The sequence below is a fragment of the Quercus suber genome, unplaced genomic scaffold, assembly GCF_002906115.3.
Source record: "Quercus suber isolate HL8 unplaced genomic scaffold, Cork oak 2.0 scaffold_547, whole genome shotgun sequence".
Classification (NCBI taxonomy): Eukaryota; Viridiplantae; Streptophyta; class Magnoliopsida; order Fagales; family Fagaceae; genus Quercus; species Quercus suber.
Genome location: NW_027069995.1, coordinates 153434 through 178918, shown reverse-complemented (window position 1 = coordinate 178918; position 25485 = coordinate 153434). Strand labels below are relative to the sequence as shown.

At 32.3% G+C, this 25485-nt stretch overlaps 1 protein-coding gene and 1 long non-coding RNA gene across 2 annotated transcripts; one reads left to right on the top strand and one right to left on the bottom strand.

Annotated features, from left to right (window-relative positions):
• The first annotated feature begins 7309 nt into the window (after positions 1 to 7309).
• LOC112001988 (putative HVA22-like protein g) lies at positions 7310 to 8218 on the top strand. Its single transcript, XM_024034168.2, has 5 exons — positions 7310 to 7338; positions 7434 to 7532; positions 7622 to 7678; positions 7788 to 7851; positions 7949 to 8218. Exons 1-5 carry the CDS (start codon positions 7310 to 7312, stop codon positions 8180 to 8182), a joined length of 483 nt encoding a protein of 160 aa, XP_023889936.2. The 3' UTR covers positions 8183 to 8218.
• Positions 8219 to 9751: 1533 nt separating this feature from the next.
• On the bottom strand, positions 9752 to 11363 carry LOC136063620 (uncharacterized). The gene is made up of 2 exons (XR_010625246.1): positions 11054 to 11363; positions 9752 to 10937 (listed from the first exon to the last, which is right to left on the bottom strand). It is a non-coding gene; the product is annotated as an uncharacterized LOC136063620 (long non-coding RNA).
• Positions 11364 to 25485: the final 14122 nt, after the last annotated feature.

The window sequence follows — 25485 nt, the reverse complement described above, 5'->3', positions numbered from 1 at the left end:
TCCTTGGATTGAATCCTCTCAACAAAGATAGGTTTATTATTCAAACTCCTGTATTATTTATTAATTTGAAATTTGTAAAAAGAAACAAAGTGTTTTTTCTATAATTATTAGACCAATTGGATTAATCCAGCTAACCATCCAAGCTTATAGAAATAAATCTTGATAGCTCTGGGAAATCAGTGGGTTGAAAATCTTCAGACTTCAACAATCTTGAGAATTGAATCCTGTAAAACCAAACTCAATCAGAGTAAAGACCAGTGGAGGCCGGCCTATGACCCTCCGATGATGAAGTTAGAAGGCTGGAATAGAGAGGAAAAATATCTAAGTGTTTATTCCCTTCTCAAAATGAAAAAGTCAGAATCCCCCTTACCTCTACGCAGAATCGTGTTTATATAGTGTATGGAACGGTTATTTGCTCTGATAACCGTTCCTATTGTCGAGGAGTTCATCAAAATCGGAGGTAACTTCCATAACTTCCGTAGAAGTTGCTTCATCTGAACCGGTGTCTCATTGTGAGCAATGGAGGTTTTGATTTATTGGTTAAGTCACGAATGCTTGGTTCGTCCATCCCTAACTAGGGGTGGACGTGCCTTAGCATGGCCATGCTTTCCTCGTCCGTCCTTTGGGACGGACGAGACCTTGTTCGTCCGTCCCGAAGGACGGACGAGGCAACTTGGCTGTGCCCATCTTTCTTTTTTTCCGTAGACGAGCCATATGGACAATTTTTTAAGGTGGTATTTTATGGCATCATCAAATCTTAATAAGGTTTTTTTTGGGGGGAGGGGGGGAGAATAAGAAAACTTTTTCCTATTAATCTAAACAAGCTATCCATCCAAATCTCATACTTACCACTAATTCAAATATTTACTAGTTTACTCAAAAACAATGTAAATTCTTGCCATATATATAATATAATCAAGAACAACTACAATATCTTGATTATGAATAGAAGCGGCCCAACAAATTTGGGGGCCTAAGGCGAACTATTTAAATTGGGTCTTTATGTTATCACTTAAATAATATTTAACTAGTATTTAATATCATAATTTTTTTTATAAGAAAAAATCCATTCTTTTCATTTTGTAATATGCTCTTCTTCTTTTCTTTTTTTTTTGAAAAAAAAAATTACCAAATGATGTAGTAACAAATGTGATTAATTAGTGATATTTTAAGAAGATAATAAACAAGTATTTGAATGAATGATATTAGAGATATTATAAATTTTATAACATATGAGGCTTACAAAGATGTATCAACAATCACAAAAAGTAATTTAAAAATGCATTTCATAGATTGTTAACGTTCACATATTATATTAATTGTCACATAATTTGTAAAAGTTTTCGAGTAAATTAATAATATTTCTAGTATTTTCTTATATCTAAATTGTTTCTTGTGATTAGTACACATATTTATAATGCTCATATATTTAAAGTTATATTATCTTTAATATTACTCAATTTTTTATAACTTTTTTAAAGTAGAAAAAAAAATATAAAACTAATTTTATTTCCCAGTATCTTTTAAAAAATATATCAATATATGCCCCAAAATTTAGGGAACTTGCTCTAATAGAAGCCCTAAGTATGGCCTAAGTGACTTAGGCCGGCCCTGATTATGAACATGTTTTACACGCTATATTTTCATGTCCCTTTCAAAACACACCCCACAAGAAAAGGAGTTATTGTGTTGTTGAAAAAATAGAAGCAAACACAGCCCAGGCTGAGAGTCGTGGCCATGATTGTGTGTGTGGTTAGGACACGTGGGGCGGTATGGGATACTCAATAAAGTTTTTATTTTTTTTATATTTTTAAGAAAGGTTTGGCTAAGCCTACTACAAGAGTCTAGAATTCTTTTTACTTTGGTCGGCCCGTAGGTGAACGAAACGTGGCTATGACAGGCTAATCTATTCTGACTTCGAGTGCGTAATTGGCACGTATTTTTGGTTACGTGGCCCTCCCCCAATGAAGTAGGGGCAACATAGTTGGCTGATCCTGTGGCTGGCTTAGGCGCTAATAAAGGTACCTGCCATTATTGTCTTGTCGACTTCAGAGTCAGAGTTTCTTAACTTTTTTTTTTGTGACCGGTTGCTACTGTTTCGAATTTTTAACTTAAGTTAATGGTGGTGACTGTACAAAAACTTTCATGAGTATTGTTAGATAAATTGTATTTGGAACACTATTGCATTAGTTAGAACGTATGTAATTCATACGTACACATTTACATTTAAAAATAATCCTAATTACACATGTGTATATATACATATATAAGTTTGAATTATACTTGGTGTTAGAATAATAGCTTTTACATTTTTTAGTCATGAATTTCTAAAATATGTAATAGTTTCTCATATATATATATATATATATATAAAATCTATAATTTAATTCGAATTTGTAATATTTAGTTTTTTGCACCTAAATAATTCACTTACAACAAAAATGTAAAAATTAGATTGGACATATAGTGCAAAATTGAACCCCAATTGAAGTTCAATTTATAATCCAATTAGATTTAGACTCTTCAATTTTTGCACCTAATAATTTACTTGACACAACAATTTAAGAATTAAATTGAATATGTGACTTAAAATTAGACTCAAATTTAGAATTTTATTGAACTTTCTCTAAGTTTTGACTTTAACTATATAAATATAGACTATATAATCTCATTTGTTATAAATGAAAAATATTATGAAAATTTTTCTCTCTAAATTTATTTTTTTTACTTAATTAATTGATGTAAGATTTCTAAAATTTTAAATTTTATAGCGTAAATGTTACAAATTTTATTATATAAGAGTTATAATTAATGCTTCAAATTTTAAATACAAAAAAAAATCATTAATTTTTATTATATAATTAATGTTATCAATCATATTAATTGCTACTTTATTTTATAAAATTAGTAATAAACTCAACTCAACTAAAATTAGTAATGATTACTTTATCATAGCCATAAAAAGACCCTAATACAATAGAAAATTTTTAAGTATTTTCAGAATATGGTGAAATAGTGTTCATTTTTCTTACATTCATAGTGGGGTTTAGTGTGAAATTAATAAGCATATTCTACCATAAATGTGAAAAGATGAAACACTATTTATTATGCTCTAAGAGTACCTAAAAATTAGTCTAACATAACTGTAATGTCCTATTGTATTTTTATCATTTATATGGAAGCTTTGTCAACATTATGGAATATGACTTGGCTCGGTTATCCTTTTGGTTTTAGGATGACATTCTTTATAACGTTTCAATTGATTTTTTTTATTAAATTAACAATTTCTTTGAGGTGATAATTTAATTCATAGTGGTTTACCTTGCATAGATTATATCTATATTATGTTTCTTGCTAAACAAAGAAATGTAAAGAAAAAAATTTGACTCTAAACATATTTAGACTAGTATAATTTATCATATACTTCCTTAAAATTTATCATGGTTTTTTAGTGAACTTCATGGTTTACTTGTTGTTGGAACTTCATCTCCTAACAATTAAAAAGATTATCTATATATTATTTTAAGCACGTGACTTTTTTAGTGAACCGTGTGATTTATTTAAATAATAAAAATAAATAGTCTTATAAGTTGTAATGGGTTAGAAAAAAATATCTTTAAAGCAAAAGTTTAATATTTTTGTACAACAAATTTTGTCTCAATTACTTAAAGTTTGTTAAATGAAATTCTATGAAGATAAAATTTGAGTTTAGTATTCAATTGTATTGGACTCATTATAATAATAATATATGTTTAAAAGTAAACACATACCATTAATATGAGAGGTCGATTATAACCAAAAACTAGACCCAAACTAAGTCCATTTTATAATTTTCCTATTCATATGAGACGTGGGGCTTACGCTTGTGGTATGGGGCATATGGGCTATAATGCGAGAGAGATTTATATCTCATATGTAACCCCTTTCCGGCCATTGACTACATATATTTGACCACTTTGACCTCCTACTTTAAGGGATGTGTCAAACTTTTATTGGCTCAAAACTTATAATAGCTTGTAGAAGGTGTCGTCCTACTATCATTGTTAACACGTGTCGCACCATGGGTGGCTTCTTCTACATTTTATTTTTCCTTTGCTGGCCATCCAATCAAAACTTCAGCATTGGCATTCCTCAATCCTCATCTCTCTCTTAAAAAATTATTATATAGTTCCTCACTTTCTTTCTCTTTGACAATAAATTAAACCCTTATTATTTCAAAATTAACAAATTAAACTTTAAAGTTTTAAATATTAACAAATGAATTCCTATAATTTCAAAAGTAATAAATTAAATACTAAGATTTTAGATAATAACAAATTAAACATTTACCATATATTCAAATTCAGACCCAATACATCGATTTAATTTCTTACTTTATAAAATTTTAGGATTTAATTTGTTACTTTTGAAATTATAGGGTTTAATTTGCTACATCCCCCAAACTATATAAGATTTAGAATGCAATTTACCAAACAAAACAAATTCAACATGCCAAAACAGAAACTATTTTAACTCTAGTAGCTTTAATTTTAAAAGTTAAAAGTGTTTTTTGACAACAAAAAGAAAGAAAAGAAAAGGAAAATGTTCCCCACCTCAAATCCCTTGCTTTTCAATGATTAGGCTACAAGTTTTTTGTTGACTAGATTTTTCTACTCTACTAAATATTAGAAAATGCAAAAAAATGATTTTTAGAAAATATTTTTTGTTGAATCGGATAGTGTTCATCATGACTAAACTTGCCATCAACTAGGAGTCTAGGACCCCTTTTAGTTATGTTTTCATCAAGATTTCACTTTTTCCACATGCATGGAAAACACCTAGTGTATAAATAATTATTAACTAGCCTCCTTGTACACATTATGCATGTATTCAGACTCTCTTTCTCTCTGAAAAATGGCATGAAAAATAATGGAGTTGCAATTTTTTTTTTGTTTTGTTTTTTTGTTTGAGAAACCAGTTGTAAGCATACTGGGAAAATCAGTTGTAAGGGCAAACGTTATGCACCTAATAGTGACATTATGATAATTTTAAGGAATATGAGGTGTGGCCTCATTTTATGGAATTTTATTTGTCCTTTTTTTTTTTTTTTTACTTATTTATTTATTTATAATTTAGGAATAATGTTATTAATGATATTTTGAAGGGTAAAAAAGTTGGCAAAATTTACAAAATAATATATTTTTAGTATTAATTGATTAAATTGATATTATCTTGTAGTTGTTTGGGATATAAACATTCTTTTTAAAAAAATCATGTTTTGGAAACACGATATCATCACTTATAAATTATAATTGTTACAAATAATAAAAGAGTTATGCTAACGAGTGCCCTTAGGGCATTGGTTAATAATTCAGTTAAGGAAAGTTTTTATGGAAAAAAAAAAAAAAAAAGCAATTAATGTCTTGACAGCTTTTTTCATTTTTCATAAAAGTAATGACAAAACTCGTTAGCATTTCCCATAATAAAATAGAAACTACCTTCTCAAAAATTATGAAATTTATTGTGTACACTATACTCCATTATAATGTTATCCAAATAAGCTACAAATATTCAAATTTTACATGCTTGCACCCGGAAGTAACATTTGCTCGATGGAAAAAAACAAGGGACTATTGATTGTGCTCTACAACTTGTGCGTGAAGATTAGGAGTGAATTTTGCATCCCATATTTTTAGGTAGTTTATATGTTGAGAGGTGAGACAAAAAGGAACAAGTTAGTTTATTTTCAAAAGAGTTAGTTTATAGATCTATTTACTAAAAAATGAGATAAAAAAGAAAAAAAGAAAAAAAAGAAGTGAAAATAGACGAGACTGGCTAAAAAAATTTGCTACCAGAGAAACACTCAGAATTCCATCAACCATAATTTCTTTCTTATAAAGAGTAAGTTGAGTTGCCTCACAATTAATGACATTTTTGGTATCTATACTATCTATAAGATGATTTCTCTCTTTGAAGTGTACTTTTTTTGTGGTTCAGAAATACCCATAAACCTTACATTTGACAGGAAAAAACTTGAGGACAACTTAGTAAAAATATATCTCAAACTCCACTTAAAATGCCTACAAAATAGGAGACTCTCTTGCTAATCCATGTCTTCAAAATAAACTTATCCATTTTTTTTTAAAATGGAAATTATGACACTAGACCAAAAAAAAAAAAGTCTCATCGCATGCGCGAAGCGTGTATGATAATAGATAGTATCAAATGTGCTTTAAGTATATGAATAACTTCAAGATAAGATAAAAGGTTATTTTAAGTGAATAAGATCATTTTAATCAAATATAAATCAACTTATTTACTTATAATCATATTTTGTCACACCTTAATGTAAATAAGCTAGTCAAAGGCTTTGTTTTGTATGACTTGGGGACCCAACCCATCTCATCACTTCCCTCTTGGGTCTTTGATGATGCTGATGGCCCAGTTCCCTTTAGGCCTTTGCCTCCTGTGGCCCGTTTTAAAAAAATCTCTCCCTAACTTAACCAAAAAAAAAAAAAAAAAAGCCCACGCATAGTATTACCCAAAATTCTCAGCCGTGTGATTGAATAATTTGGTCGATGTGGCATTTATCCACGGCAACCGTGAACCAAGTCCCGCTTAACCATAAAAACTGTCAAAGAAATTCAAAACCAAACTATTCGCGGCGTTTCGGCTTTGGCAGCATTTCGTGCCACGCTACGTATGATTTCAGCCTTGATCATTCATATGTCAAATCGGTTTCTCCATGTCCTAATTTAATACAACTCTTTGATATTCTCAGACTTCTCTCTAAACCTGTATGTTCTTTTTCTTTGTCCTCTCTATATGTTAATGCATTTATTTCATTACTAACATTTCTCTAGACTCTATAGGCATATACATAAATGTTACAGAAACAACCTTTTTACAACCAATTTCTCAATTACTGTGTTGGTCAATTGTGAGGGATGAAAAAATGACAGGTCAATGTTAGTCATGTCTATCACTCATAGTTGATCAATTTAACAATTGTAAAATTTGTCGGGAAAAAAGTTGTGTATGTGGCTTTATTGTATATAGTAATATGTTGGTTTGTTTTTCATTCGCGTGCAAGATGATGATAAAACATGACCTTGAATTTTATTTAGTGACACTATGTGCTACTTCTTCTGTTTATTATATTTAAATAACTTCATCTATTGTTCAAATATTGAATTTTGCTTATATCTAGCAAATATCTGTTGTGACTTTTTCAAACTTATCAGGGACTTTTGTTTTCTCTCATTTCAGGTATAATTCATTTCATAAAGTTGACAAATAGATGCACCAATTGTTTTCGGGACTTAAAATGATGGGGTCATTTCTTTCTAGAGCACTTTTGTATGTAACAAAAAGTGATATGGGAATTCCCCATTTTCATCAGTTAATTGCTTTTTTGTTATACAGAAAGCTAAAATTCTAATTTGTATTTGCAGGCTTGTTTTTGGCTATGCTTATCCGGCTTATGAGTGTTTTAAAACTGTGGAGAAGAATAAGTCAGAGATTGAGCAACTTCTCTTTTGGTGCCAATACTGGTATGCGTCTTCATGTTGTGCTAGTATTGATGGTAGCTTAGGATATAACTTATTTTAGTGCTAAAATGTGTCATCGTCTAATTTTGTAGGATTATAGTTGCTACGCTTACCATCTTTGAGAGAGTTGGGGATACTTTCATTTCATGGTATGCAATTTTTGAACACAGCACAAATAAGTTGAATTTTCCTATAGTGTTGTTACTCTTTTGCATTTATTTTTGGATTCATGACTTTCTTTCTTTTTGTTTGGACAAGGCTACCACTGTACAGTGAAGCAAAGTTGGCAATCTTTATATATCTTTGGCATCCTAAAACAAAGGCACGCATTTGACATCCTGAACTTGCAGAACTATTTTGTTTAATTAACTTATACATTCGTAACAGTTTCTTTAACAATAATTTTTAATTGTTTCTAGGGAACATCATATGTTTATAATTCTTTCTTCCGGCCTTATGTGGCTAAACATGAAAGGGAAATTGATCACACCTTATTGGAGTTGAGAGTTAAGGCTTGGGATATTGCAATTATGTATTGGCAGAAGGCTGTGAGTTTTGGCCAAACAAGATTTTTTGAGATTCTACAGTATGTTTCTTCTCAGTCAGCTTCACTGCCTAAATCTAATAAGGTATCCATTGACAAGGAAAAGTAATATCTGCTCTAGGGATCAGAAGTCATTTGCTCAGTGCATTCTACGCTGCATTATTCTGATGGTAACTGTTAAAATTGGGATAAGAATGTTGATTACTCGATCTTTGGCCTTAAGCTCATTATGTAGAAACTGTGTATACTTGATACTTATACATCAATTTTTTTTTTTTTTTTTGGCCCTTTTATATGGCTTAGTACTGAACCTAAGTAGTGGGAGTTAAGGCGTTGTTGTGTTTGGCAAACTTTATTTGTTAAGACAAGGTACTGAGATTGTATTTAACTAAATTTAGAGAAATAACTGATAGAATATTTGTTTCATTGCACATCAGTCCATTGCCCATTTTGATATTTTATTTATATTTTGCATCAAGTTTTACCTTATCATAGAATATAAAATGATACGATGAATTGAAGTCCTTCCACTCTATGCATGTAAAAGACTCAAATTTTATAAAAGCAATTTTTGGCCAGAGTAGTTCACAAAGTCCTCTTGGCTTTGATCTTATGTGTTGCTTCTGCAAAACAGCTTCCTGCAAAAGCTTGTGCATTGTTCAATCTCTTAAAATAGCTGAATTGTGACTAAAGTTAATTGCATTTAAAATGGATTTTAATATAGTAAATGTGTATAACCTTTGTCAAGGAATCTATAAGTTGACCATACACACAATATCATGTTGTGACTTGTGAGGCTTAGAGAATTTCCATATGTAAGTTTCTGTAGTCCCACTATCAACCAGGGATCTTCTGCAGGTAAGCTTACTAGTTCCCAGGATTTACTCTAATTCAAGTGCTCTCATGTTCCAACACATGGCTTCCTCTTGTGTGGGTGAGACAGAGCCTTGAACAGAATTGGCTTCCTACAGTTATGGGGAAGACAGCCTAATATACAAAATATTTGGCTATTTGGTGTTTAGACGAAGATACAGGGAGAAAAAAGTAACTTCACGAGTAAAAGAATGACTTGGACATCTAGGCCTGGAGGTGATAATTGTTGCTAGGTGGCTTCCTTGATGACTGCCATATATGATTCATTTTCCTTGGAGCCCCACCGTTCAGTGTAAAGGAAGAAACATGAAGAATTGATTAGTTCATATTTATGAGAGGCGATCGTTAGTCTTTACTCTTTATTGCCTTGATCTCTCTTTGAGGATTGGATCTTCGTAGAGAAAAAATGCTTGCAACTTTATGGAAGTCATTTTTTTACCGGCCTTTAAAATCAAGTTTACTGAATTGTGAGAGAGAGAGAGAGAAGCAAAACACGTATGAAGTGTTAAGAGTAATATCTAAAGGCTACCAAGAGAAGTTTTTGGAGCAAGGAGTCCTAACTCCTAAGGAGATTTTGTTCACTCAATAAGTTAGATGCAAATGAATATTGCTGACCCCAATAAGTTCACAGGACATTAAAAGTAAACATGGTTGTTTTTACAATTTCAAGAAATTGAGAACGTAAAGTTATAATGCTGAATGTGATATTTAGAAAAGACTTGAAAATGCTGTTAATTTAAGATTAAAGAAATGTATACCTGGATTATGTAGAAATATGAGAAAGTATTGAAAGAGGGGAATTAAATTCTGTACAACTATTTCCATGATAGTGAAAATCATTTCGTATACATGAGAGGCTTGGATTACAAATTTGGACAAAGAAGCGATGCATTGAGGTTGAAGTACAACTACTGCAAAGTTCTCCAGGTTAAAAACACTGTTGTGGTAAGATTTTGATTGGCAGCATTTGACAATGTAATCTACAATATGATTTGTATCCTTGGTTATTTGTGAAGAGAGAGCCAAATCTTGAAATTTCTAGAAGATGTTTATTCTAGGGAAGCTTGCTCGAGTGGAACCCATTTTTGCTCAAGTGAAACAGTAAGGTTGCACTAGAGAACTTCATTCTTGCTTGAGCAAATTAATTGATCATACCGAAAGTTTGCTTGCATCACTCAAGCGAGATAGTCAGATATTGCTCTTATAAAACATGACTTGGTGTGCAAGACGTGCACAACTTCTTGAATATATCAAGGCACATCTTTACTCGGTAGGTAGGCAAGCCATTCTAGAAAACTCTGCAGAGCCTCCTTGCTTCTAAAAATATCAAGTTGATTGAATATTTATTGGTTAAGTTATAATTGTGTCTAAATAAGATTTTTCATGAGTTCATGTTCACTTAGTTGGGTTTTACTATCCTGAGTGTGATCCACTAATCCTTGACCCCGGTGTCATGGATAAAGCTCATCCCCTTAATGCCTAGTCTTACTTTGATGGTAGTACATGTGCTTATTGTAAGGTTCACATAAGAACGCTCCTGCAATCTATAGATGAAAGGTATGATTGTTTGTTGAAGAGGGTTTGACTGAACCTTAAACTATCGTAGGTGAGTGGTCTAAGGATGATTGACGTGAAAGCAATTGGAATAGTAAAGGATTGAATGCTATATTTCATGTTTGTTTCACAAGAAGAGTTTGAAAAGATATTTATGTGTGAGAAAAGTAAAGAGGTTTGGGATATCTTGGAAAGAACATATGACGGAACTAAAACTGTGAAGAACTCAAAATTACAAATGTTAACATCTAGGTTAGAAGAGATTAGGATGAAGCTTTTGTGAGTTCTACACCAATCTAAGTGACATAGTTAATTCAAGCTTTAACCTAGGAGAGCGAATCCCTGAGTCCAATATAGCTAGGAAAGTCATTCGATCTCTACCTGCTATGAGGTTCCATCCCAAAGTGGCTGTCATCGAGGAAGCGAGGATCTTGACACTGTTAAGATAGAAGAATTAGTTATAGCTCACTTTTAAACCTATGACTTCCTTCCCTCAGCCTAAGAAAAACAAGTCCATAACCTTAAAAACAGTCAAGGAAGAAGAAAATGATACCTCAGATGAATGGTGGTTGAATGATGAGGACCTAGACCTATTTGCTAAGAACATAGAAGTTCAGAAAGTTTTTCAAACCCAGGAAAAAACTAAAAAGAGCAAATAGCTACTTAGTCTTATACTGCCTCCATTGAGAGTTGTGAAGAAGCTAGTGAGGAGGAGATTGATGATAAGGAAGGGCTTTTGGTAGCGTATAATAATATTTTCAAGGAGTGTCAGATAGAATAAAATCCCAAAGTGGTCCCTTAAGAGTTTGAATGAGATAGAGCATGAAAAGGAGGACTTACTGTTGAATTGAATGAAGCAAAGAGGTCGATTGGAAATGACAAGGAAGAAAATGCCTCTATTTGAGAAAACTAGGAAACATGGTGAGAAAATTGAAAACTATGTTGCACGGACACGGACACGAACACGGACACGGATACGGGGATACGGCAATTCTTGAAAAATAAGAACACGATACAGCGGGGACACGGCGGTTAAATAATTAATTAAATTTTATATTTAGGCATATTTTTAAATATTTTTAGACATAAAATACGTTTATGTCTAGAATTTAAATTATGTAAGAACTACAAATAAGTAAACTAACACCCAAAGTAGAAATATTTCAATTTCAATATTCATTTTAGTCACCTACAATATTTAACTTCAATAAATAAATAAAACTAGGACACACAAAAACAAATTTATAACTTATAAGTTATAACTTATATAAAAAAAAAAAAAAAAAAAATGGAGGGCACCCACGGGCCACAGCAGCAGTGAAAAAAAAAAAAAAGCACAAAACACAAAACGCGTTAACTTATATAAACAATGGGGGTAACAGTACACCTATCCATTCACAAAAAAAAAAAAAAAAAAAAAAAAGAGAGAGAGAGAGAGAGAAGAGAATAAGAGACCAGACCTGTTGTCCACGCCGAGAGAGAGAGAGAGAGATCAGAGGGGACAGAGGACAGTGGGCACGGCGTCGACTTCGGAGCTCGCCGATAAGGCCCGATCTAACTCCGGCAAAGGGCAGAGGGCAACGGCAGCGACAGAGGGAGGGTGGGTTGAGAAGAACTTGAGATGTGTTTCAACTTTCAGTCTAGAGTCTCTTAAACTTGCTCGATTGTTTTAGGGTTATCACAAAATCAAAATCTGTGATTTTTTTCTTTTCTTTTCCTTTTTTTTTCCCTGATGGCGTGTCGAATGCGTCGGAGCCACGTCGGTGCTGTGTCGGAGCCACGTCGGAGAAATGAAAAAAAAAAAAGGGACATCGCCGGACACGGGAATCCAGCGCGTCGTCCCCGTTCCAGTGTCCGACACGTGTCGGACACGGACACGACGCCAAAAATGGCGTGTCCGTGCAACCTAGATTGAAAACACTAATCTCTGCTAAAGAAGTTCTTGAGTGAAAATTCGAATTAGTTGTTTTGTTCTTAGAAGACTAGCTATGATAAAAATGGGTTAGGATACATTGGTGAGGGATCTTCTATCCCAACCATCTCACAGTCCCCCTCAGGGACTAAAGGAAGAATGACCCTTCAAACTCCGTGTATAATTCAGTTTATCCTAAGTTGAATGAAAGGGGTTTAACAAACCAAGTTAAAGCCCTGACCCAACAAATTAAAATCAAAGGAAGATCACTTATGTCTTATGGTACATGGTCCACAGAAGGTCTTCGAAGTTTATGTATGATGCCTTGACAGTGGAGGTCTAAACTCTTGTTTAAAGACACTGTACCAAATGATGGTAGAGTATAGACACTGCTTCCTTTGGCGAGGGTGGTAAATCACATGTCCTTGGCAAAGTCACTGTTGATGTTTCTATTCTACTAGTCACTATGTGTTGAGGGCCTTTGGTTAAACTTAATGAGCATCAATCAAATATATTATGAAGAGCTCATTGTACAATTCTGCTAAAAGCAATGCTCTGTTTATGATAAAGAGAGTATACAGCTAGTAAAAATATTATATAAAATTAAGATATTATTACTTTTATAGAACAAAATTGTTATTAATAACTATATATATACTAATAATTGTTTACCCAAAAAAAACTATATATATACTAATAATTAAAAAATAAAATTGGGGGTGGCGGCGTTGCCCCTATTATTTAAGAGTGGCTCTGTCCATGGACATAAGGGAAAGGAAAAAAAAAATTCTAATACAAAAGTACACTATAAACTCCATTCAAAATTCATAATAATTATATATTAAATTGATTATAGATGCACACAAATTTTTCTTATTAAAAAAATTAAGTACATTTGGACAAGAAATTTTAAAATTTGGATGAAATGATAAAGTATTTTACAAATTTTTTTTTTTGGGGAAGTCGAGAGAAATTTCATTCAAATTGTAATGGCTAATGGGATAGCGGTACGGCAATCCAAATATCCATTAGGTACCAGAAGCATTGGCCTATCATCATGATTAACTTACTGGAATAGACCCACCTACTTGTGCCTTCTTTAGCGGACAAATATGCCACTTTTTTCCCTTCCCGCCGTGTAAATTGGACCTAAAAGAAATTCCATTAAAAGCGCGTTCTCCTCTTTTTTTTTTTTTTTTTTTTTTTTTGAGAACCAGCACGTTCTCCTTTGATTCTCTATATTACCGCAATGATTATTAAATGTGGCTGAGTATTGAGCCTTGCAGTCATTGCTTAAAAAAAAAAGGTTTATAGTTTATCCAAAAAAAAAAAAAAAGTTTATAGCTGCGTTTTTGTGATGGCATTTTTTAAAAAATTAAGCATTAATAAAAATCTGGAAAAAGTTTAAAAATTAATTTTTTTTTTCCCTTTTCAAACTGAAGGAAAAAAACAAAGATGGGAATTTTCCATTTAAGCAAACCAAAGTATAAAATGATTGTCATCAAAAAATGAGCATACCAAACCGAAGCTTTGCACATTATTTTTGATAATTGGTTCACCCCGTATCAGATTAGATGGAGACCTTTTTCTTTCGACACAATAATTAAGTTTTTCTTTTTTGAGAAACAATAATGAAGTTAGCTGTATCTCACTATGATAAAGATGAATAATTGAGGCTATAGCATCGTTCATGTTTTCACATTGTTGAAACTTTTGCTAAACACGTCACAAAAGTTAGGAATGGCAATGGGTCAGATTCGGGCCGGGTTTTTTCATACCCGGACTCGACCCACGGCCCGAACTCGGCCCGTTTATTAAATGGATTTTTTCCAGGGCCCGGACCCGCCCCCACCAGGCCCCGCGGGCTCCACGGGCCCCGTTGGGCCGTGGTACTTCAAGGCCAATTCTGTGGTCCAATAAAAAAAAAAAAAAATTTGCCTGATATTGATTTTCTCAGTAACCAAACAAGAGGGGAAAAGAACACTTAAGAAAACCCATTATTTTTTTAGCAACCAACAGATTAGAAACCCTTTTTTTTTCATTACAATATTTTCCCACATCAAAAGTAAAAACAAGAATTAACATACAAACCCTAGGTCTGAACAATAAGACCCTACAAAATCAAATCAAACAAGCCGATCCTATTCAACCAAAATAGCACTAAAACTAGAAATTACAAATTTGATTCTTTGCACAAAAAGAACGATTTTCATCCTTTCAAAAAAAAAAACAAAAAAAAAAAAAACCATTTCCATTGCAAAAGCTTGAGTTCACACCAAGGTGAGGGAGATTAGAGAGTTGCGGCCTTGTAAGGTGGAGGAGGGCCTGGCGAGGTGAGGGAGGAGCAGCAGCGTCTGCAAGCTGTGGCAAGGTGAAGGAGGCAGGGAGGAAAGACCAGCGAGGTGAAGAACGGAGCAGCGCCAGCGAGGTAAGGTATGCATGCAGCAGCGGTGCTGGCAAAGTGAGAGTGGGAGTGAGGGTGAAGGTGAGGGAGAGAATGAGAGGCGGCTTGGGAGAGAATGAGAGGGTGAGAGAATAGGTCTGAGGGTTAGAAAAGTGAGAATTTATACTTAGGGCACGTTTGGTAGACTATAATAGACACTGTAATGTAATAGATATTCCTATGACATAACTATTCGGTTGTTTGGTTATGTTTTTATTACAATGAATAGTTATTCCTTATGAATAGCTATTCTTCAAATGAGGAATAACTATTCCTTATTAAAAGTATTTAATATCTATTCCTTCACCTTATATAATAACTTTTCAAAAAAATTTCCTAAAAAACCATTAGTTGCCACATCTTCAAAAGGAAAGAAAATAAATTTTCCTTCTTGTTAATTATTAGCTTTTTTTGAACACCCTAAAATAAGTGTATTTTAGGAAATTTGACTTAAAAATGATTTAATTACACATTCTTTTAATACTCCACTAAATTATGGATGCATATTCAGAATTCTATTCCTAAATGGTCACAAAGCTAATGAATACTAATACTTATTACATTCCAACTTAATGTATTCCTTGTAATACTTATTCCTATTCCCATGTAATAATCATTACAGTGTACCAAACGTGTCCTTAAAATTTTTTTTGTTTTAATATTATATATACAAGTCGGGTTCGGGCTGGGTATGCCTACTACCCGAACTCGACCCAAACCCGCTTCGGGTTTTTTAATGAAAACCCAGACCCGACCCTAATGTTAAACTAGTCGGGTATTAGGGTCGGGTTGGGCCGGGTACATTTTGCCATCCCTACTAGAGACACCACAAAGTGACAAATAGGAATAAGTTTAGGAATATCAGTATTCCTAACAACAAATCTAGTCTCAGATTTTGGTTTTTACCTCAACAAAGAACAATTTGGTCTAATATGACCAACAACACCACAAATGTGACAAGTAGGCACAAAAACAGATATATTATGCCCTCTAACAGTAGGTTTAGACATAGGTTTAGAAATTTTAACATCTACATCAAAACTTTTATCTTTGTCTAACCTAGCAAAAATAAGTCTTTCCTTTATTATTCCTCTTGAAAGGAGGGATATCAACTTTTTCAATTTTAGGCTTAAGAGAAATAGAAACACTTCTGTTATCAACAACAGGCTTAGTACTAGTCAAATTTTCAATTTTAACTTTAGATTCAACTAACTCTTGTTCCAAACTTTTCATCTTCTCATCTTGAGAGGAAATTTGATTTCTCAAAAATTCATTCTTTTTATTAGATTCATCTAATCTAACAACCAATTCCTCTTTTTCAAGATTAGCCAATTTTAACTCTTTCTTGAGTTTCTTAGCAATTTTCATAGATTTCAATAATTCCTTACGAAGAGTTTCACATGCATCAATAAGTTCAACAGAAACAACAGTGTCATTTTTATTCAAATCATCACAATAAAAAACAGTAATACACTTAAAATTATTAATGATAACAGGGATTAAGAATCAACTCTTAGATCAAAAGATCTAACAGAAGAGCTAACCCACTCTGATACCATTTGTACGTTTTTAGACCCCTTAAACACAACTAGATTAACCTAATTATTTAGCTAAGTAATTAACTTAGGCAAATTATGCAGATCTAGGTTAACACTGCAGATAAATCATATCATTAAAACAATGCAGAAAATAAATAATACAACGATATGATAACCCAAGAAAACCAAACCGGTAAAAAACCTGGGGATGATTTAACCTAACTATTCTCAAGGTAAAACAGATCCACTATGAAAGAATTGAAGTTTACACAATAGCGAATTAGACCACTAACATCCTATTACTACCTCGAGTAGGAAACTTACTACCACGACCACGTGATAGCTCCGAGTCTATGGACTACTTCTTTCTTGGATTCATAGCAACCACAAGTACTCCCACTTGCGTTTTCTTTAAACTCTTTATGCAGCAACTGAAATTATCACCAAGCTCTCGACATCAATCTTGAGATTGGAAACCCTAAGTATGTATGAAGGCAAACACCTCTAGATCTCACAACAAATTCATACACACAGCATAAACAACAACCTTTAGAGAGCTTTTGGGTACAAAACCCTAAATCTACAAAAAAGGCACAAGATGCACTGTAATCTCTCTAAAAAACATATAAAAATGTTCTTAGGGTTTCATTTATATATATGAGTGTTTACTTGAAACCTAATATGTTTAAGTAGAGTTTGGGCTGAATTGAAATTCTGCAGAAAAATAAATTTACACGTGGTTCGATTGATCGAGTCTAATTTTCGATCGATTCAAGCCTTGCAAATTTAGCCCAATAAATTCTGCAGTCAATCGATTCCAATTTTACAAATAAACATACTTTGAGCAAGTCTAAACCTAGACTCTATGTTTTGATCATGGTTTGCCAACATAATACAAATTGAAGTTCTAATACATTAGTTCCTAAAGTCTTAGACCCTAACACTCCTATAACACAGCAAGAGAACCACTCATTATCTTAGCAGACAATCCTTCTAATGTGTAGCCCATTGGCAAGATTGAATATTATCTTCAATTTGGGGAATCCTAATATAGCACTCAAAATGAGAGAGAGAGAGAGAGAGAGAGAGAGAGAGAGAGAGAGAGAGAGAGAGAGAGAGAGAGAGAGAGAGAGAGAGAGAGAGAGAGAGAGAGACTGTGGTGAGACTATACATTTCCTTTTTATTTTTATTTTTTTTAGCGTTTATATATATTCTTTGACCATACATCTCTATTTGTTTAAACGGAAGTTCTAAATTAAGACTTGAAAAATGAGTAGGAATGTTGGTTTGGTTAGATAGGATCAGTGAATCTGAACTACAAACCGTTGTTTGTAAAGAAGTTGAAGAGTTTGCGTAGTCTGAAAGGAAGCTTGTTCTGGTCTAGGCTTTCATCTACACATGAGAAGGATCATACTTAGGTCATAATATGTAAGGGAATAAGTGGGCTTGGGTTTTTCATAAGGTTTGATTTAATTTTCAACAACAGCCCATCTTTTAGATAACAGTAAAAAGAAATTAACAAGATTTTTTGGGTAACAGTAAAAAACTACTTAATGAGAAGAGGTTAAAAAATTCTAAATAATATATTAGAGTGTCATATGGTAGAGTTCATGCATTCCCACATGAGATCTCTGTTTTTGTATATATACTAGTAGCAGACTTGTGCAATGCGCGGGATAATTTTGATGTCATATTCTTTTTTGTTAAGTAAAGAATGAAAATAATAGTTGAGACTTATAAGCAATAGTACCAGACTCATTTCACAATAATGTGATTACACTGTGTATAATATATATGTAAGTAAAAAAATCTGTATCTTGATTTTTTTTTTTTTTTTTGTGTGTGTGTGTGTGTTTATATATATTTCTTTTTTTCTTTTGGCAAGAAATCACGTTGCAAGAAATCACGTTGCATTATATATATATATATATATTTCTTATTTTTGGCAAGAAGTCACGTTGCATTTTACTTTCGATTATTATATATGACAAAATATTTTGTAATACGTTATAATAAAGTGAGATATACATCAAAACACAACACAATTAAAAAATGGAAAATGTATACTTTTTATTAGAACATGAAAATGAATCTTGATGGTTTCATATGAAAGCTAACATTATTTTGCATTTTTGGAGAAGTTAATAAGCAATTTACCCAAACTTTGTTTCCATTTTATCACATAAGAACTATTAAACAAGGTTTCTATTTTGATAATCACTAAACTCATATATGAGAATCAACTATTACAAAAAATGTTCTCCCCAAAACATATAATGATTTCTATTTTTCCATTCCATACAATTTTAAAAATGTGAAAAACTAAGGAAACTAAATATGTAGTTGATCTCAGTCAATCAATAAATAACATAAAAAGGGTAGGGAAAAGCAAATGTATTCATGGTATAATTGTTTATATATGTCCATATTTGTTTTTTTTGTATATATTAATACTCTTGTTTTCTAAAATATTCATGTAGCAACGATATCTTGTTTGATCTCTCCCAAGTCTTCGACTTTAACCCAACTCACAGCATATAAACCAATGATCATGAAAAAAGAACCTCGCAAGATGAGCCAAACACAATTTCTAAATTTTCTAAATTTTAACAAATAGAACATCAAGATTATAGAGAAATTGAAATGAGAGAGAGAGAGAGAGAGAGAGAGAGAGAGAGAGAGGTACCTTTGACAGTAGATATCAAAAACAAACATGTAGTGATAACTTTTAAAAAAATCATCACAAATACTATGCTTATTGGTTTTAAGAGAGATTAAAAGAGAACATATATATATATATATATATATATATATTTATTTATTTATTTATATGATACATAAGTAAAAAAAAAAAAAAAAAAAAAAAAAAAAAAAAAAAAAAAAAAACTCATCAAATCCAATATGGTAACATAATAGTAAGTTTGAATAGATGACTTTTGGGCTACCATATAGGTTTATGAAAAATTTAAGACTTTCTATATTCATTTTTTTTTCCAAAAATTTTTATCGGAATTTATCCAAATTTCCTTCATAAATGAGAATTTTATGATTTTTTTTTTCAATTAGATAGAAAAAATATATAAGTAGGGAACAACTTTTTTCCCCTAATTATACGAAAAAGGAAATTGTATGTAGAAATTAATTTTTTATCTCTTGCCTTTTAGGTTACTCCCCCCTCCCCTCCCCAAAAAAATGACTTTTTAGTTACTACAAAAAAAATGTCTCCTAGGAATAATTTAAGAGGAAAAATATACCCATTTAGGAGAGAAAAAATTAATGAATAATGCTAAAGATACAAACTATTTTACAAAAAAATTTACAAACTACTGACGTGGTAAGTGATTATTGGTAAATGAAAAAGTGATATTATTGATGAGTTTAGATGAAAACCAAAAAGAGGTTGACCACATTAACATTTTGTAAAAATATTGTAAAATAATTTGTGACTGTAGTATTACTCAAAATTAATTGCGTACCTAAAAGAGCTAATAGTGAATATTTAAGTAGATATTATTTAAGAATTATTATAATAGTGGAATTTATAGTATGCATTTAATAATTTTTTAAAGTACAATTTTAATGGGCAAAACACAAGAGTAATGCTATAGACACAAACTATTTTACAACATTTTTACAAACTGCTGATGTGACTTTAGTAATTTTTAAATAATTATTGGTAAACATAAATGTGATGTTAGTAGTAGACCCATATTAGAACTAATAAGAATTTGCTACATCAATAGTTTGTAAAAATGTTATAAAATAGTTTGTAACTGTAGCATTACTTAAAACACAATTATGTAAAGAAAAACAGTAAACATGGATACAAAGAAATAGACTATCAATTGAAAATTGAAAAAAAAGGAAAAAAAAAAAAAACATGGTATTTACAGTCCTAGAAATGAAAATCCCATACAAACCTTTACATCGTAATTTGTCGAAAAATTAATGAATATAGCCATATAAACCTATCAATCATAATATTTTGCTTCCTCTTCCAAGTTACCCTAAAAGTTAAAAATTAGTATAGATTTAGATAAGATTAAAAGAAATTACAAATCCATTTAGAAAATAAAATAAACAAATGGGAGGCAAATGATCATGTACTAAATCAATAGAATGCATTTCAAAAACACTCTCATTAATGTTAATATTCTGATTAAGATCTCATTAATTATCCTTCATTTATTATATTTTATATCTATCTTTAAACCAAAAAAAAAAAAAAAAATGTTATATTTGACTCTTTACGTTTCTTTCTATCTCGAGAGACCAAGAAATTACGCTCAACGACTAGGGGACAATGGAGTTTTATTTTCCAGTTCGAAATCACGGTCTTCACCGATTTTGTCCTTAGGGCTTATCTTCGTGGTAATTCAAATTTTGGTTTGTTTGTGGTTATGGAATGTCTGCTTCAAATTATATTAATATTATAATAATATAGACATTGAACAAATTTTGAATATGGACATTGAGCAAACATCAATGTCAATATAGTATGGATTATAATATTGCCGTAATTCAAATTATATAAATATTATAATATAGACATTGAGCAAACATCAAATTGACTATAACTAGTTAACGTCTGCTTCATTGGATTGGGACAATAAATAAGGGAGGAGAAAGAGAGAAATATGAATGGAATGTCATAAATAAGAGATAATAAATAAAATTAATTAGAATATTAATATTAATGAAGATCTTTTTTTGATTATTGGATTTACTTAAATCTATTGGTTTAAAAAAAGTGTAACTCTAAAGAGTTATATCATGTGTAACTTGAATTCATTTCTAAATATAAATATAGACAGATTACTGTAAGGGCTATACTCATATCTTGGTTCTAAAAAAAAAAAAAAAAAATACTCATATCTTGGCCAAATTTAATAATCATTGCACTAATACAGAGAATCAAAGGAGAACACGCTTATTCATGACTTCATTTTGGGAGGGGACTCTTTGTTATTAGCATCCGGCCAAAAAAACAATAATGAAGTTAGCTGTATCTCACTATGATAAAGATGAATAATTGAGGCTAGCATCGTTCACGTTTCCACATTGTTGAAACTTTTGCTAAACACGTCACAAAAGTCACTTTTTCTTTGGCACTGGAATTGATTTAAAACAAAATTGTCTAGGATTACCAGATGAAGAAAACACAAAAGCGTGGAGAAAAAGTAAAAGTTATTGCTGAAACTTTAAATACGGTTTATTTTGTTAAAATTAAAAATTTATTATTAAAAGTATAATAAATAAAAGTAAAAATCGGTTAAATAGATACAATTTATTTTGTTAAAATTAAAAATTTATTATTAAAAATATAATAAATAAAAATAAAAATTAGTTAAATAGTATAATAAAATATATAAATAATATTAAAAAATATAATAAAGTTTATAAATAATAAAAAAATAAATTAAATAAAAAAATAATTTTAATTTTCCTTCCTCATCTAAACTAGACAAATAATTGAGACGAGCATGGTTCACGTTTTCTACTTTGTTGAAACTTTTGCTAACACGTCACAAAAATCGAGATGAAGAAAACACAAATTCCAAAAGGTATAGAACAACTACTATTTTTGGGGGGGGGGGGGTGGGGGTTTAGGTGAAGTGGAAAATTTTCATTGGGATAAAGAATAGGAGGGGCCCTAAGTGAAGTAAAGCAAAACTGCAATCAGTGTCGGTGTGGAAAATTTGGATACGGTTGACCGTTGACGAAAAAGAAGAAGACCGAATTTAAGTGGAATGAAATTATAACAATATAAAATATAATTATAAAATAAATTACTTTGTACGCAACTTGTTTATAATTATGCTCTAATACTGTGTTTGGTTGAAGGGATAATAGAAAGGATGGAAAATAAAGGATGAAAAATAGTGTAAAAAATAGTATTTTTTACTGTTTGGCATAGTGAGGTAAATGCTGAGAATGGAAAATCGGGAAAAAATTTTCTGTCCGAGCCCCACAATTTTTTCCTCCCAAATCGGGAGGAAAACTGTGGAGAGAAAAGTAATCTCACGTGAAATTACACAAATACCCTCTCTCACTTACCCTTTTCACAGACACAGCAGAACACAACAGCTGATCTGGAATCAAGTAAAAAAAAAAGGGATAATTACAGTAAACCCACCTGAGGTTAGGCCCGTTTTCACTTTGCCTACCCGTGGTTCAAAACTTATCACTTTACCCACCTGAGGTCCCTTCCGTTATCACTTTACCCACCTAAAGTCCCTTCTGTTAGAGATCTGTTACCCACCTCTCCCTTTGCCGTTAGAAGAACACATTTTTAGAGAAAACAAACATAACACGAATCAAAAAGTTAGGGTTTGATATTAAAAAAAAATGTATATGAATGTAAGAAATAAAATTCCAAACAACTACAAATCAAATTGTTTGAAATTAAAACAAGTATTACACCGGTGGTGGCTCTTTTGTACTTCAACATGATCTTCCCCTTCCACAAACTCATCAACAACCCAATCACCCAGGTCTGAGAGAGGAGAAAAACGATTATGAACCACCCATGGATACCGACCAAGGATCGGCGACACCACTGTCAGACTCGAAGCCTCAATCTCCGCCATCGTCGAGCTACCCACCATAACACCAGTGGACCTAGAGTCACGATAGCCTCGTCCATGAGTAACCTCGGCATCGGAGACTGAGCCTAACGAGAAACCCACCTTAACAGAGCCGAGAACCACCGCGTCGGAGTTACTATAAGCCGCCAAGGCTTTTCCAGCCACTGGATGTCCAAGAACTCTCAACGGGATGGGTGCGAGAAGCCCCGATCATATCGTCAAGAAGCCCCTGTTCTGGGTTTGAAAATTTTTTGATCATGTGTTCTGGGTTGGGTCGTTGTTGCTGTTTGGTTGTTTGGCCGTTTGGCCGTTGGTGTTTTGGGTTGGGTCGTTGTTTGAAGATCATGTTGAAGGGGAAGATCATGTTGATGAGTGAAGAGTGTTCTGGGTTGGGTCGTTGAAGGGGAAAAACGATTATGAACCACCCATGTGTTTTGGGTTGGGTCGTTGTTTGAAGAGTGAAGAGTGAAGAGTGTTCATACCTCATTTTTTTTTAATTTTGGTTTGGCCATTCATTTCACAACAGAGATCATTACACAGAACCATACTCTTGAACTCAACTCTAAAAACCCTCAAGCTCTTTCAAAAAAATTCAAAANATATTAAAAAAAAATGTATATGAATGTTAGAAATAAAATTCCAAACAACTACAAATCAAATTGTTTGAAATTAAAACAAGTATTACACCGGTGGTGGCTCTTTTGTACTTCAACATGATCTTCCCCTTCCACAAAACTCATCAACAACCCAATCACCCAGGTCTGAGAGAGGAGAAAAACGATTATGAACCACCCATGGATACCGACCAAGGATCGGCGACACCACTGTCAGACTCGAAGCCTCAATCTCCGCCATCGTCGAGCTACCCACCATAACACCAGTGGACCTAGAGTCACGATAGCCTCGTCCATGAGTAACCTCGGCATCGGAGACTGAGCCTAACGAGAAACCCACCTTAACAGAGCCGAGAACCACCGCGTCGGAGTTACTATAAGCCGCCAAGGCTTTTCCAGCCACTGGATGTCCAAGAACTCTCAACGGGATGGGTGCGAGAAGCCCCGATCATATCGTCAAGAAGCCCCTGTTCTGGGTTTGAAAATTTTTTGATCATGTGTTCTGGGTTGGGTCGTTGTTGCTGTTTGGTTGTTTGGCCGTTTGGCCGTTGGTGTTTTGGGTTGGGTCGTTGTTTGAAGATCATGTTGAAGGGGAAGATCATGTTGATGAGTGAAGAGTGTTCTGGGTTGGGTCGTTGAAGGGGAAAAACGATTATGAACCACCCATGTGTTTTGGGTTGGGTCGTTGTTTGAAGAGTGAAGAGTGAAGAGTGTTCATACCTCATTTTTTTTTAATTTTGGTTTGGCCATTCATTTCACAACAGAGATCATTACACAGAACCATACTCTTGAACTCAACTCTAAAAACCTCCAAGCTCTTTCAAAAAAATTCAAACCCTAACTTTTTGATTCGTGTTATGTTTGTTTTTCTTTAAAAATGTGTTCTTTTAACGGCAAAGGGAAAGGTGGGTAACCGATCTCTAACGGAAGGGACTTCAGGTGGGTAAAGTGATAACGGAAGGGACCTCAGGTGGGTAAAGTGATAAGTTTTGAACTACGGGTAGGCAAAGTGAAAACGGGCCTAACCTCAGGTGGGTTTACTGTAATTATCCCAAAAAAAAAAAATAGAGAGCGAGAGCTGGAGAAAAAAAAAAGAGAGAATGAGAGCACTTCTTGAACATTTGAGAAAGAAAAAGAAAGAAAAGAAAGGGGAGATAAGGACAAACGTGTATGGAGGAAGGAAAAAAAAACAGAGAGAGCTGAAGAAAAAAAAAAGAGAATGAGAGCACTTCTTGAATATTTGAGAAAGAAAAAGAAAGAAAAGAAAGAGAAGATGATGACAAACGTGTATGAAAAAAAAAAAAAAAAACAGAGAGAGCTGGAGAAGAAGAAAGAAATGAGAGAATGAGAGAATAAAGAGAAGTGGCAGGTAAACGTATGGAGGAGGAAAAAAAAAAAAGAAAAAGAAGAAGAAGAAGAGATAATGACAAACGTGTATAGAGGAAAAAAAAAAAACAACAACAACGTATGGATTAAATGAAATGAGTATTACAATATTTTTATAATATTTTCACAATAAATTTTAAGTAATAGATTGTTATTAGTTAATATTGATAAATAAAAAAATAATTTTAACAGTGAATTTAAATTAAAACTAATAACAACTTTCTATATAATTTTTTTTTTGAGAATGAATTTTGTTGTGAAAGTATTGCAAAAAATGTTATGGACGTAATACTTTTTATTGAAAAATATAATTGTTGGTAAATTTTATATTATTTAATGAGTATAAATAAATCTATTTTTTACCTATTATTTAACAAATGTATAATAGTCAATTTATATAAACTACATTTTCTATTTTTTCACTTTTCTTTTCAACTAAATAAAAAAGTTTTTCATCTCTATACTTTTCCAACCTTCCAACTAAACCCACAAAAAAACCTTTTTT